Source organism: Perognathus longimembris, chromosome 28 (genome assembly GCF_023159225.1).
Source record: "Perognathus longimembris pacificus isolate PPM17 chromosome 28, ASM2315922v1, whole genome shotgun sequence".
NCBI lineage: Eukaryota > Metazoa > Chordata > Mammalia > Rodentia > Heteromyidae > Perognathus > Perognathus longimembris.
Window position 1 is genome coordinate 71,262,025 of NC_063188.1, and position 14,472 is coordinate 71,276,496.

Sequence of the window (14,472 nt, forward strand, 5' to 3'; positions counted from 1 at the left end):
CACCACCTGGGCTGTGTGTGGTGTTTCCTGGAAACTGGAACCCAGAACCTCAGTGAGCAGAAGACTACAGAAGCTGGCTACTGAAGAGGCTTCTCAAGTGCTAGAGCACTTCCTTGGTCCTGCTTACCAAATTTACTGCAAAGCAGTCTGAGTGTTGGATGGTATTTATTTGTACTCCTCACTACAGAGGCTACCAAGGGATTTTCCAGATCCCACTTTACTAAGAACAAATTTGTAAGGCTCTCCAGAGAAGATACACTGAAATACAGAGAGAGAGAGAGAGAGAGAGAGAGAGAGAGAGAGAGAGAGAGAGAGAGAGAGAGAGAGAGAGAGAGAGAGAGAGAGATTGTCTTCCTAGGGCCTCTGCTGCCTCGGCTCCTGCTTAAACACTGTTCTGGCTGAGGAGATCAATTAGCTCTTTATCTTACTGCAATCGATATACCAACTGGGAAATTCTGCTTGGTATTTGTGTGTGTGTGTGTGTGTGTGTGTGCACGCGCGCTGGACCTGGGGGCTTGAACACAAGACAGACACTGTCCCTGAGCCTTTGTGCTCAGGCTGGGACTCTTCCACTTCCAGCTTTTTTTTTGTAGTTAACTGGAGACCAGAGCCTCTCTGATTTTTCTGCCAACAACAGGTCCTCTTCGAGCTTTTTTTTTTTTGGGGGGGGGGTAATTGGAGACAAGAATCTCTTGGACTTTCCTGCCTGAGCTGGCTTTGAACTGTGATCCTCAGATCTCAGCTTCCTGAGTAGCTAGGATTAGTGAGCCACCAGCACCAGGCTTACATGCTATTTTTTAAAATTACTATTCTTTTGGAGTGAAGAGTTTAGCTGCTGCTTCAATCCTTTGAGTACTTATAGTACTATTCAGAATTGCTTTTATTCTTGTGTCAATTTTGTTAAGTTCTAGTTTCTAGGAATTGGTCCATTTTTGTCTGTAGTTAAACTCATTGACATAAAGTTCCTTTGGTTTTTCTTCTGTAGTGTACATAATCTGTAACTATGTCTCCTTTTTCATTGCTAATACTGGTGATTTGTGCCTTCTCACTTTTTTTCTTGATCAATCTCACCAGAGGTTTGTCTATTTTATTAGTCTTTTCCAAGAACCAACTTTTAGCTTTGCTCCTCCTCTCTATTGTGTCTTTGTTTTCTATTTCTTTAATTTCTGCTCTTATCTTTTTTGACCTTCTTCCATCCACATTTTTTGGGTTTATTCTGTTGTTTTTCTTCTGATTTCTTAGATTGGATACTGAGCTCATTCATTTTCAATTTTTCTTGCTTTTTAGTTTGCTCATTTAAAGGATACCCTCTCAATACTACTTTCTGACAAGTTCAGATATGTAGTGTTTTCATTACTGTTCATTTCCAAGTATTTCATCAGTTGTTCCATCATAGTTCTTTGGTCCATGAGTTCTATTGTAATGTGTTTTTGAATTTCCAAAATGTTTAAGAATTTTAAATTTTCTATCTTTATTATTGAAATCTATCTTAATTGCAGTCTTGTCAGATGATGTGGTCTGTATGATTAACTCTTTGAAATTTATTGAGACTTGTTTATGGCTTAACATGTGACTGATATTTTTAATGTTTTCTATGTGCTTTATAAGAATGTGTGTTCTCTAATTGTTGAATACAGAGTTATACATATGTCTGTTATCAAGGTTGTTAACTATGTTATTCAAATGTTGTTTATCTAAACTGATTGTTCTGGTCATGATGTAGCAGTAATTGAAAGTTATGTTAGCATTCAACTATTGATGGTTAATTTGTCAGTTTTTCCTTGTTGTTCTATCTCTTTTTTGCCTTACATATTTTGAATATTTTGTTAAGAATATTGAAATTAAAAATTGTTATATATTCCTGGTAAATTGTATTACCCCTCTCTTCCTGATAATACTTTTTTCTTAAAGTCTATTTTACCGTGTATTAATGTAGCAGCACAAACTTTTCTTCTTGGTATATACTTTTCTATCCTTTTACTTTTAAGCATTTTTATGCCTTTAAGCTTTAATATGTCTCTTGGAAAGAGCATATAGTTGGACCTTTAACAAATCTATTTATCTTTGTCTTTAAATTGCCAAGTTTACATTTACATTGTGATATGTTTGGACCTGTTTCTACCATCACACTTTCTTCTTAATGTTTTCTACTACTCACCTTTGGTATATGTCATTTTCTCCTTTTTCACCTGCTGTTTATGATTTATTTATGTTTTCTCCCTTCTGTTGGGATTTCTTTTGGTATTCTTTCTGTAGTTATCCTTGAATTCAACCATATATATATTTAACCTAAAAGGTTTAAACAATGTTTTAATCCCCTTGTGAAGAATATAGGAGGGGCTGGGGATATAGCCTAGTGGCAAGAGTGCCTGCCTCGGATACACGAGGCCCTAGGTTCGATTCCCCAGCACCACATATACAGAAAACGGCCAGAAGCGGCGCTGTGGCTCAAGTGGCAGAGTGCTAGCCTTGAGCGGGAAGAAGCCAGGGACAGTGCTCAGGCCCTGAGTCCAAGGCCCAGGACTGGCCAAAAAAAAAAAAAAAAAGAATATAGGAAGTTTAGAGATCTTCAACTCTTGTCATTCCTCTCATAACCACATACTTTTGTTTTCAAATGTTAGTTTCTTTTTATAACCTCACATGTATTGTCATCATCAGCATCATCTTATATAGAATGTTTGGATTTACATGCATACATTTTGACATATCCTTTGGGGAGCATTCGTTTGCATTATAAAAATTGTTTAAATATTCTTTTACTAGCGATCTCTTAGTGTTAATTTCTCCATGTTTTTATTATATGTAAATGTCTTTATTATCTCCTTGTTCCTACATGATAGTGTATAGTAGATATTTTCCCTTTGTGTTTAAAATGTGTGATCCAATTCTTTTTGGGCTTTATGAAGTCTCCATTAAGAAATATACTTTCAAGCGGGGCGACGGTGGCTCACACCTGTAATCCTAGCTACTAAGGAGGCTGAGATTTGAGGATCATGGTTCAAAGCCAGCCTGGGCAGGAAAGTCCATGACACTCTTATCTCCAATTAACCACCAGAAAACCGGAAGTGGCACTGTGGCTCAATGTGGTAGAGCACTAGCCTTGAGCACAAAAGCTCAGGGACAGTGCCCAGGCCCAGAGTTCAAGCCCCACGACCAATGCCTCCCCCAAAAAGGAAAGATAGAAATATGCTTTCAGCCAGTGGCTCCTACTTGTAATCCTAGCTACTCAGGAGACTGAGATCTGAAGATCATGTCTTCAAGTCTGCAATTAGCCACCAAAAAGCCAGAAATGGAGCTATGGCTCAAGTGGTAGAGTGCCAGTCTTAAGTGAAAAACCCAAGCAAGACTGCCAAGGTCATTAGTTCAGGCCCCAGAACTGGCAAAAAAAAAAAAGAATGCTTTTAGTCCAATTACTGTTTTGTTTTTGAATAGGTGTCTTGCTGTTTCATTCTAACATTTAGGCATTTCTTTTTGAGAATGCATTTCAAGGCTCAGTAGTTTCATGTTTTCTGGATATTTCAACCATAACCTCTTAAGTACTACCTCTCATTCTGTTTTTGTACCTCTCATTCTGTTTTTGAATCCAGTTACTCATGCTTTGGCTTCACCTTCCATATTTTAGTATATTGCATTGATATTTTTCTCTTGCCTTGTACTTCCTTTTCTTCAGATGTATCTTTGAGCCTACTGATTCTCTCTTCAGCTATGTCTAAATGCGCTAGTCTTTCCATTGAGCTTATTTTTAAACTTGTGTTTTCATTTACAAAGCTCCATGTTTTATTTTCTAATCTGTCTTGTCATCCCTAATAGTCTCTTGTTCATCTATTACTTCTACAAATATTTTTGTACAATTCTTGTTCAACCAGTAGTTTGCATGAGAATAACATTGTAAAATATTGTCCACATCTAAACACCATGGTGCATTCTGATGACTTATTTCCTTATTGTATACCCTTTTGGCTTTCCTAGGAGCTAACAATCATCTGTTTTGTTTTCTCTTCCCAAGTACTGTAATACCTATTGCCAATCTCTGAAATTCTTTTTAAAATCAAACTCAGATCGTGTCCCCTTTCTGTTTAAAATTCTCCCATGGCTCCCAGCTCCCTCAGAAGAAACAGTAAGAGCCCCCAAGTTCCTACAGTTTGCTTCTTTACTCTTGTAACCTTACCTCCTGTTACTACCCCCATCACTCTTCTCTTACTGCACTGCCCTCAAGCATGCTAGGGAACCTCCCTCTATTGGGCATCTCTACTTGCTATTTCACTGCCTAGAAAACCCTTCTCCTAAATGACTTGCTCAAGCGTTTGTATGTTCAAATGTCTCCTCCCTAGAGAAAGGCTTTCCTGGTCAAGATATAAAGCAGCTCCATTCTTTCATTTTGTATCTCTTTACATGTTATGTGTTTCTATATGGCACTCATCACCACCTGCTATTTATTTTATTGTGGTTAGTGTTTGTCTCTCCCCAGTAGATTGTAAGCTTCACAAAGCAGGGACTTCTGTTTTATTTATTACTGTATTCCTAGTGCCAAGAACAGTGTATAGTAGTGGTCAGTAGGCACTCAATAAATATTTGTGGAATAAAATGAGTGAATGAGTGACTTAATTACTGTGAAGGATACAGAAAGAAATGCTAAGAATGAGGGCATTTAAGGCTGGGAATGTGGCTTAGTAGTAGAGTGCTTGCCTAGCATGCATGAAGCCCTGGGTTCAATTCCTCAGCACCACATAAACAGAAAAAGCCAGAAGTGGTGCTGTGGTGCCTGAAGCGGTAGAGTGCCAGCCTTGAGCAAAAAGAAGCCAGGGACAGTGCTCAGGCCCTGAGTTCAAGCCCCAGGACTGGCCAAAAAATTAGAGGGCATTTAATTCCATGGGTGGGAGCTTGGATGCCATTGTACAGAAGGGTGAAGGATAAGGGCTGAGAAGAAACAGTGAAGACGGTGTCTGGGTTGTGTGTGTGTTCATGCTGGTACTAAGACTTGAAGTCAGTGCCTGGGCTCTGGCCCTTTAGCTTTTCACTGAAGGCTAGCATTCTACCACTTGAGCCACAGCTCCACTTCCAGCTTCTTTGTGGTTAACTGGAAATAAAAGTCTCCTGGAGTTTCCTGCACGAGCTGGCACTATGTTCCTCAGGTCTCACTCAGCCTCAACTAGCTAGTATTACAGATGTGAGTGACCAACATCTGGCTACATTTTTTCCATTTGTAAGGGAGCAATAGGCAGTGAAGCCTAACTTTAGTCCTAACTTTACCCCTCAGCCCCTTGAGGATCAGCCCAGTTGCAGTGTTTTCTAATGTGTGGCCTACTTCCATTTTGATCACTCACTGATTTTATCAGTATGTTGTCAGTATTCAGAGCCTTGTGACATGCCACCAGAGATTACTACTACTACTACCTACTTGAGAGGCTGCGATCTGAGGATGTAGTTTGAAGTCAACCCAGAGTTTCTGAGACTCCTTTAGCCAATTAACCAGCCAAAAAGCCAGAAGCAGAGGTAGGGCACTCAAGTGGTAGGGCACTAGCCTTGGGAAAGCCAAGGTCCTTAGTTCAAGCGCCAGTACTAGCATAAAGAGGAAAAGGAAAAGCAGATCTATTTTGTGCATGAACACAGAACGCCAAGTGATCTGTGTGAGCTATGCTACCTATGGTGATATGTGTGTTAATTGTCATGTTTGTTCCATGATGTCATCTATGTGCAGCAACACTCTACCTCCACGTTCTGGAAGATGCACATAAGCTGCATGAACAGTGGGATCATGTTCCCAGAGGCTGCACTGCCATCCCTCTCATCTACACCTGAGCTTTCATGAGGAGTTTGCTGTGATGAGCTGACTAAAGAGACAACATTAACTCTTGTTTATAGATGTGAATGTTATAGAGGGGCCAACACAATATGCAGAAATGGCTGGCTGCAGAGCTCCACTTAAGATTAAAAATGTACATAGCTGCCCATTGAGTAGTTGCTAATGACCTGGCTACCTCGTCAAGGATTTGGGAAGAGCATGAATGACATGCTGATAAAGTGGTTTAAGGAATCAGCATATGGATGTCTCTTTTGGAACAGGCACACACTATGACACTAGTGATTCCTGTCCCACATAAACAGGCACCAAAAACAGTGATTCCTGTCCCACATAAACAGGCACCAAAAAGAATGCTATCATGGAGGAGCATATCAGCCAAACAGGTTGTTCTGTGAAAGCCAGTCTACCTCTTTCTTGTGTCAGCCTTTGCTTGCCCAACAGATTCCTGAACAAAATGACCATAGTGGCAGGCATGGGCTCCACAGCACTTCCACTAAGGCCAATCTGGCTGTGCCACTGCTGAATTTATTCAACCTTCCATCAGAAGAGAAACTTCACAATCTTCTATGGATATGTCTTTTCTTTTGAGCCAGTACTTGAGCTTGAACACAAGGCTCCACTCAGCTTTTTCTCTCCCAGCTGAATACCATTTGAGCCACACCTCTACCACCAGCTTTTTTTGCTTATTAATTGGAGAAAAGAGTCGAATTTGTCTGCCTAGACTGGCTCTGAGCTGAGATTCTCAGATCTCTGGCCTCCTGAATAGCTAGGATTATAGGCATGAGGCACCCAGTGGGTGCCTGGCTTTTTTTCTGAGAAAGGGTGCTCTCCTAGAACTTGCAGTCCTCCTGCCTCGGCCTCCTGATTTATTAATAGCAGCTGATTAGAGAGCACAAGCTAAGACACCATTAGACCTCCATTTTTTTTCTAGCAGAAAGAAGACTGGGTAAACATCTCAACTGCAAACATTTAAAACATGAAACAGGAAGGAAGTGACTAAAGGTAGAACCAAGAGCTCCTGGCCAATTTCAGGCTTTAAAATCTAATCAAGAAACTTTCGTTTGATCAGCTGGATTTCAGACTTACAACACACCAGCAACTCTTATCTCCCATCCCCAGTCCTTTTGAACTGGAATATCTAAGTTATCCTATCCTCCACTGCTGTTAAATTTTACATAGAGAACCATAGTACTTAAGGAGTCACATGTAAGGAATACATCCAAGGCACCTCATGCCCATTTGGACCTGATTTAGATGATTGGTCTGAACCTAGTGTGTGTGTGCACATACCCACGTGGCCTGTACTGGGGCTTGAACTCAGGGCCATACGCTTTCATTCAGCATTCTTGCATGATCATAGCCGACGCTCTGCCACTTCAGCCAAAATGCCAGTCTGGCATTTTGCTTGTTAATTGGAGAAAGTTGTGAACTTTTTCTGCCTAGGTTGGCTTCGAACCTCTATCCTCCAGGCCACAGCCTCTTCAGTCCCAGGATTACAGTTGTGGGCCACTGGTACCTGATGTCACTTCTGAAATTTGGTTATGAAGACTGTGACTTTTGTCTCAAATGTGGGCCCTGTCTCATTCTGTCTCTTTAATCTTGCTTGTCCCAATGAAGTAAGCTGCCATGTTGTGTGCTGCCCTATGGAAAGATCTACATGGCAAGGATCTGAGTTACTGTCCCCAAACTAGCCAGCAGGAAACTATACTGCCCACAGCCTCAAGAGGGAGCTCACAAGCAGATCCTTCCCCAATCAAGCCCTGAGATGACTGCAGCCTCAGTGGTCACCTTGATTGCAGCCTGCCTGTAGCTGGAACTAGAAATTCAGCTAAGTTGTACCCAGACATCAAACCAACAGAAAAGAGTGAGAAATGCTAAAACCATGAAAATGTTATTTTAAGCCCCTGTTTTTGAGGTAATTTGTGATGCAGTGCTACTTAACACAATCATGGAGGCTATAAAGAACATTACCAAGCCAGTCTGGCTATAGTACTGTTGACATTCCAACCTATCAACAGTAAGTATCAACACCAAGTCCCCACTATAGTCCTGGTAAGATACTATTTTGGCCCCCTTCTGACATACAGAACAGGGCTTAGATTCACAGAAGTAGGAAAATTTCAGGCTAATCACGCTGTCTGTACCTGGCCTGTTAACATGTATTTTTCATGATGAGTCTATTGAGTACTTTGCAAAGTATCTCATATATATATATGCATGTGTGTGTGTATATATATATATATATTATGAGATACATATCTTTGCAACCAGGAAGGTGTTCACAAGGGACTACTTCCTTTTTCTGAAACGTAAGAGCCTCAGGGACTGGCCCTCAATACCTTTTCTCTGATCATCACAATCTTAGGTCTTCTGCAAACCATGACTAGTGTTTTTCCTTCAGGGCAACTGATCATTATCCTGACACAGGGCCATAAATTGGCATTCTGTACCGATAAACATTGAGATCACGTGAAGTGGGGCTGACTACTGCTTCTCTCTGCTTTTATCTAAGTAAATTATGCAGGCTCCTGGCCTACAAGTACAGACAGAGGACTCAAGGCCTAGACCTTGCCTCCAGTATATATACATCCTTCTGTATATTTTTGAGGATGGGAGATCATTAACTCTGCTTCAGCCATTAAGGCACAGTGGAAGAAATGAGAAAGTTGGATGTCAGGCTAGGAATGTGGCTTAGTGCTTGTCTAGCATGCATGAAGCCCTGGCTTTGATTCTCCAGTACCATATAAACAGAAAAAAACAGAGTGGCACTGTGGCTCAAGTGGTAGAGTGCTAGCCTTGAGCAAAATAGGCTCAGGGACAGTGCTCATGCCCTGAATCCAAGTCCCAGGTCTGGAAAAAAATGGGATGTCAGTTGTGGCTGAGGGAGAAGTTTGGGGAGTCTTTAGTAATGTCTCTTCCCGTCTCCTTGTTACCAGCAGACTAAGAAGCCACCCTGCCAGGTGTAGCAGTCTGGGAGGAGGCAACAAGGTGGGCTCTCTAAAGTAGAAAATCACTCTGAGCTGAGAAGGTACTAGTACTTCCCCAGCATCATCCTTCATGTCCCATTCATTTGGGTCTCCCCTCAGGCAATCACCCCTTTCCCAGGGCAGTGCCTAGGAAAGAAAATTGGAAAATGTTTAAGTGATTGCACTAGATGAGTCTTGCACAATAATGGCTGTGGCCTCTCCTGCAAAGCCCATGAAATATGTGTGTATTGTGAAGGAGGCAGAAGGTGCAAGGATGAGATAGAAAGGTCCCAAGATAGGAATGGCTTTCTTTTTTTTTTTTTTTTTTTTTTTTTGGCCAGTCCTGGGCCTTGGACTCAGGGCCTGAGCACTGTCCCTGGCTTCTTCCCACTCAAGGTTAGCACTCTGCCACTTGAGCCACAGCGCCGCTTCTGGCCGTTTTCTGTATATGTGGTGCTGGGGAATCGAACCTAGGGCCTCGTGTATCCGAGGCAGGCACTCTTGCCACTAGGCTATATCCCCAGCCCCAGGAATGGCTTTCTTAAAAACTGGGATGAACTCATCAAGCTGAGCATTTCTCTAGATGGGTTACAGGCAGTATCTCTTCCACTCAGCTGGCTACCTTGTAGTAGCAGAGTGGCAGGGGTGTTAAAATGGCCCCCTTTGTGTCCATCCCACTTCTTGTCGAACCCTCTTATCATGGTCAGTTCTGGGTAGCTAGACAAAAGTCAAACTGAGCCCGATGGGAAATTATTTTCACTGGTCTTTGTCTTTCAGTCCAGTGCCCAGAGTAAAAGACTGGATGAGGCAGGGTTGAACCATGATCCTACCACTCAAAGCTGGTAAGAATGGCTTTTTGTCTAACCACTAGGTTTCTACTGCAGACCCTGAGAAGGGCAAGAAATGGAACAAAATGAACCCTCTACATACAAATGAGGAAGGAACAAAATAACAGTGACAAATGCTGGGTGCTGGTGACTCATGCCTGTATCCTAGCTATTCAGGAGGCTGAGATCTGAGGATTGCAGTTCAAAGCCAACCTAGGCAGAAAAGTCTGTGAGACTCTTACATCCAGTTAACCCCCAGAAAACCAGAAGTGGATTTATGGTCAAAGTGACAGAGTGCTAGCCTTGAACAAAAGAGCTCAGGCACAGCACCCAGGCCCTGAGTTCAAGCCCCACAAGTGACAAAAAAGTGGCAATATGCTGAGCTTCTGAATTAGGGATTGAGACCTGGTCTTTAGCTTTCAACACACCTATGCAGCCCCTAGGAGAGGAGGAAAAAGTCTTTGAGGAGCCTGACTGGTGGAAAGCTAGCTACCTGCCACAGCAAGCTCTCTAGGCTCTTGCCTCTTCTTGTATCCTTGTGTCCTGGACAGGCTCTGAACAAAGGACTAAGGATCCCTTTATAAATCTGATAGAAGATGGCTAGGCTTCTTGCACATGCATGCAAACACAAAAACGTGAATGAATCTTGAGGGTCCATGGCTGATCGAGTACAGCAGCCTCATCTTTTGAGGCTCAAAGGGAGAAAATATGCCTAACTACTGTGGTAACCAATAACAGGTTTGAAACCACTATACTAAGTGAAAGAAGCCAGACACAAAGGACCACATATTTTATAATTCCATTTATATAAAACGTCCAGAAGAGGTAAATAGGGGAGGTGGGAAGGACACCTAGGGGTGTGAAGGTTTTTTGGAGATGATAAAAAAATGTTCTAAATATTTTTGTAGTGATGTTTTTGCACAACTCTAAAATACCCTGAAAGTTGCTGAATTAACACTTAAAGAGAGAGAACTATATGGTATGTGAATTTTATCTCAATAAAACAATGTTTAAAAAGAGAACTCAGGAATTACAAATAAGCACACATGTGAACTTTAGTCCCCATTCATCAGAAAGAACCCGTGGAGAAGCATCAAGAGATGGGGCCTATATGGGTTAAGCCAGGGAAGCATTCTAGAAAGAATGAGGCTATATAATCTTGATCTTAAAGAATAATGAAGCAGCAGTGACACGATCAGCTCTACACTTTAGAAAACACTGACTCATTCAACTACACATTTAACAAGATGAACGTTATGGCATGGGAACTAACTATACCTCACTAAAGCCATAGCGGGGAAAATCCCTCTGGGAACAAGAGGATATAGACTGGAGGACACAAAGTTTGGGGAAGTTATTGTGCAGGTCAGGTAAGTGGGACCATAGCTCACCTGTCTGGAGATAGGGAACTGACTTGGGGAGGCCTGGGGTGTCTTGCTCAAGGTTAAGGAGAAGCTGGTAGGATGGATTCAGTTTCAGAACCCCTCAGCCCCTGGGCCTCAGCCTCAGTGCTCCTGCTAGCACTACAGCTGTTCCATTGACAGGTGAGGGAGGCTCCACTCTCCCTTTAGAAGAGAAATGCACTTCAGAAACAGGTTTCCAAAAAAATGTTGCTAAGGGTTTTATTTCTAACAAGAGGAAAATAATAAAATAAAATTAAAATAGGCTTCAGCTGGAACAAAGTTTCTTTTTTGTTTTCCTTCTGAACAAATTAATTACACACCGACAATCTTCTTTTATTACAACATGAACCCAGGAGGAGGAAAGGAGATGGGGAGGACAAGGGAGGGTTGAGGCAGGTGTGAGGACAAGCACCAAAAGCCTTCTTCAGACCACAGGGGGCCCTATCGAGCCCCCGCCCCACCCCCAAACAAATTCATAGAAAAAAAAAAAAAAACTGAGCACAGCTATGTGAAGTTTCCTCCTCCTGGGTAGAAAAATCAGGGAAAAGGGGAAAGGGAAAAGGGAGAGGGTGGAGGGAGGAAGGGCAAAATGGAGGAGGTGAGGGAGCGGAGAGGTTAGTGTAGCATGGCCTGGCCAGGGCTAGAACTGGGGAGAAGGGAGAGGAGAGTCCCCCAGTTTGCATATGCACTGGCTTTGTCTCTGGAATGGTGCTGGCTCAGCCCCAATGTCTCCCCCTTCCCACCTGTCTATCTGCCTCAGGTGTCTGGGAATGCTGGTTAGAGGTTACCAGGGATGGGGGTGGGACTCCAGGGGCCGGCCCCCAGGAGCTGAGGTCTGAACAATACCTTGGAGTCAGAATATAAAAGTCAAGGGACTCAGGAAAGAGGGGGAGCCTCCCCCTACCCACCCACCTCCAAGAAGCAGGCTTGATGGTCAGAAAGAGGATCCTTGAGGCCAGGATTGGGGAAAGGGTCTGTTGTTAGGGTCTGTGCTAGGCTCAGCCACTGTCACAACTGTTGCTGAGGAGGCTGCTGTGGGCAGGACATATGCAGCCGGGAAGTCAGAGTAGAGAAAGGGGCTGAGGGGTCTACAGTGGCCCCTAGTGCTGATTCCAAGCCATCCTGGTTTTCCTGGGTGTTGGGACTGCCAGTGGTGGGGAGGGGTGCAGGGGGGGCCTCACCCCCAGTCTCCTCCTCCAGCTCGTCCTCCTCCTGGGCTTCCTCTGCCTCTGGCCCTGAGCTTCGTACCCTCTTTGGCTCTAGCTCCTCTCGGGCTGGGTCATCGGCCTCCCCACCCCGATCCACCTTGCGCCGCCGCCGCCTTTCCAGGGCCCGACCCCGAGCCCGACTCCCATGGCGTTCTGCTTTCTCCAGCTGTGATCACAGGTAAGCAGAAAGACAGGAGGAGTGTGTAGGCTAGTAGTAAGTCAGGCCTGGGCATCTTTAGCTTGACCAGACCCTGCCCGTGCCCATTCTTCCTCACCTCTAGAAGTGTGTGGATCCGTTCCAGGTTTGGAGGCTGCCCAGCCTGCAGCAGCTGCCAGATGCTATGGTTCTCATCCAGGGTCACCTCAAGCAGGTCTCCCTCCATCATGAGCTCCTCCAGAGGGGCTCTAGTGGCCTCAGGCAGTTCCAGCACAGGGCCAGTCAACTGTGGCAACAGTGAAGATAGCAGCTCCAGATCTGAGGATGAATGGTGGGGATAGGTGTGGGTTAGCAGTGACCCTTTGGTCATCTCCCCTACTACCATTACAGAGCTGAGGACCACAGTGTGGGGGAGAGGGATATGTCACTCTAGTGATTACAAGTCAATATCCTACCCACACTACAGCTACACCTACCTCTCTTACCTGAGCCTTCCTCTGTGGCTACCTTCTCCGGACTGGTCACGCTGTCTCCATTCTCCACCAAGCCCTGGACATGCCAAGGAGAACGGGAATGGGCATGGGAAACTTGAACACAAGAACCAGGCACTATCCTTTCTCCCCCCAACCCCAATCCTGGAAGCCTTGGCATCATAGAGGAGGGGAGACATGGGCTTGCCAACATGGAGAATCTAGGGATGTGGACTGACACAGGATGGGGCAGGGAGGCTAAGCCAAAAGACACGGAACACTGGGAAACGAAAGCGAAGCTGGAGCCTAAACAGGTGTAGGGGCTAGGAGACAGGAATGGGAGCAGGAGAGCTATGCTGAATAGCTTACCTTAGGCACATCCTTGCCACTGCTCTCTTTCAGAGAGTCAGAGGCAAGGTCTGCAGGGTAAGTAGGGGGCTCCTCAGGACTGGGTTCAGCCTGGAGCTGTTGGCGGAGCTCAGCCAGCCGTCCCAACAGAGCAGTCACGTCCTCAGAGGCCAGAGCCTGTCTGGCACGGCCTTGCCAGCTGATAGCCCTCTCCGTGAGGCACTGCAGGGCCTCACCCTCAGGCAGCCGCACAGGCAGTCTCTGCAGTGCTACCAGCAGTGCCAGGATGGTCTCCAGGCGTGGGCGCCGTGAGCGCATGCACAGTGGGCACAGGAATTTGGTGTCCCATTCCCACCAAGCCAGCAGTGGGGATGAGGTGGGACTGGGCCTTGGGTAGCTGAGGAGGCGGGGCACTGTCACGCACCGCCCATGGAACCAGTCCTGACACAGGTCACACTGCAGAGCTCCCACCCCGGCCGGCACTTGCCCACACACGCAGATGGAGGTCGCAGAAGTGGCTGTGGTCAATGATGCCAGTGGACTAGGCTTGGCTGAGTTGGTGCGGCGAAGCTGCAGGATACCCTCCTTCTCCTTCTGCTCCCCCTCCTTGAAGGCCACGATCTGCCGTGCCCAGGATAGGGGGAGAGGAGGTTAGTTGCCTGTCCCCTCCCTTCTCTGGCCCCCTCAAACATCCCACTCCAAAAGCAAGAGAACTGAGGCTCAGGAGCAAGCGGTCTGCCCATGGTCACCCGGCTCAGACACTCTTATCTTTGGCAGGCTCTTCACCCATCTGTGTCTTAAGCATCTTACCACAGAGCCTGGGTCCCTGAGGTCCTGCGCAGACAGCCCCAGCAGCTCTGTGTCAGATTTGTATAACCCCAGCTCCTTCTCCATCCACCGGCTGCGCTTGGTGCTGTCTGAGCCGGCGTCTGCACACGGGCAGAGCACCTGAGGCAGGCAGACAGAGGGGGGATGACCGGGCTTCTCTATGTCGCACACCTTCTCCTCCCCTCCCCAGTAGCCCTTCAAACCCCACGTTGTCACAGGAGCCATCTCACAACAGCCAGGCTAGGCAAGGGGAGGCTGTAGATCAAGGTACCAAACCTCACCTCCAGTAGCGTGTAGCAAGAATTCTTCTTGAGGAAGGTCTTGGAAGCCTTCTCCCTCCAAGAGTGTGCTGTCAGTACCTGCAGCTCCAGCTGTCTCAGCTCCTCTAGTCCCACAGGCAGGTCCCGGCCCACAGCCACCAGGCCCTCCAAGTCATCCAAGCAGGGGTAGTGGTCACCATTC

General features: G+C 45.4%; 2 protein-coding genes across 8 annotated transcripts in view; one reads left to right on the forward strand and one right to left on the reverse strand.

Annotated features, from left to right (window-relative positions):
• The first annotated feature begins 898 nt into the window (after positions 1-898).
• On the forward strand, positions 899-1,234 carry Kantr (KANTR integral membrane protein). Its single transcript, XM_048335821.1, has one exon. The coding sequence runs from the start codon at positions 1,004-1,006 to the stop codon at positions 1,232-1,234; it is 231 nt and encodes a 76-aa protein (XP_048191778.1). The 5' UTR covers positions 899-1,003.
• Positions 1,235-11,192: 9,958 nt separating this feature from the next.
• The window catches only part of Kdm5c (lysine demethylase 5C), a 43,892-nt gene continuing 40,612 nt past the window's right edge, over positions 11,193-14,472 (reverse strand). For 3 of the 7 annotated variants that reach the window (XM_048335568.1, XM_048335569.1, XM_048335571.1), the window contains exons 21-26: positions 14,292-14,471; positions 13,993-14,130; positions 13,204-13,803; positions 12,841-12,913; positions 12,483-12,682; positions 11,193-12,373 (exon numbers count right to left, since the gene is read on the reverse strand). In XM_048335568.1, coding sequence (XP_048191525.1) covers positions 12,008-12,373; positions 12,483-12,682; positions 12,841-12,913; positions 13,204-13,803; positions 13,993-14,130; positions 14,292-14,471 — 1,557 coding nt within the window. In that variant the 3' untranslated portion in view covers positions 11,193-12,007. The remainder of the gene's footprint in view (positions 12,374-12,482; positions 12,683-12,840; positions 12,914-13,203; positions 13,804-13,992; positions 14,131-14,291; position 14,472) is intronic. The other 4 variants (XM_048335573.1, XM_048335570.1, XM_048335574.1 and 1 more) reach the window with 3 other exon arrangements.

Coding starts and splice junctions, on each gene's coding strand:
- Kantr (XM_048335821.1), top strand. CDS start 1,004: ATGTCTCCTTTTTCATTGCTAATACTGGTGATTTGTGCCTTCTCACTT.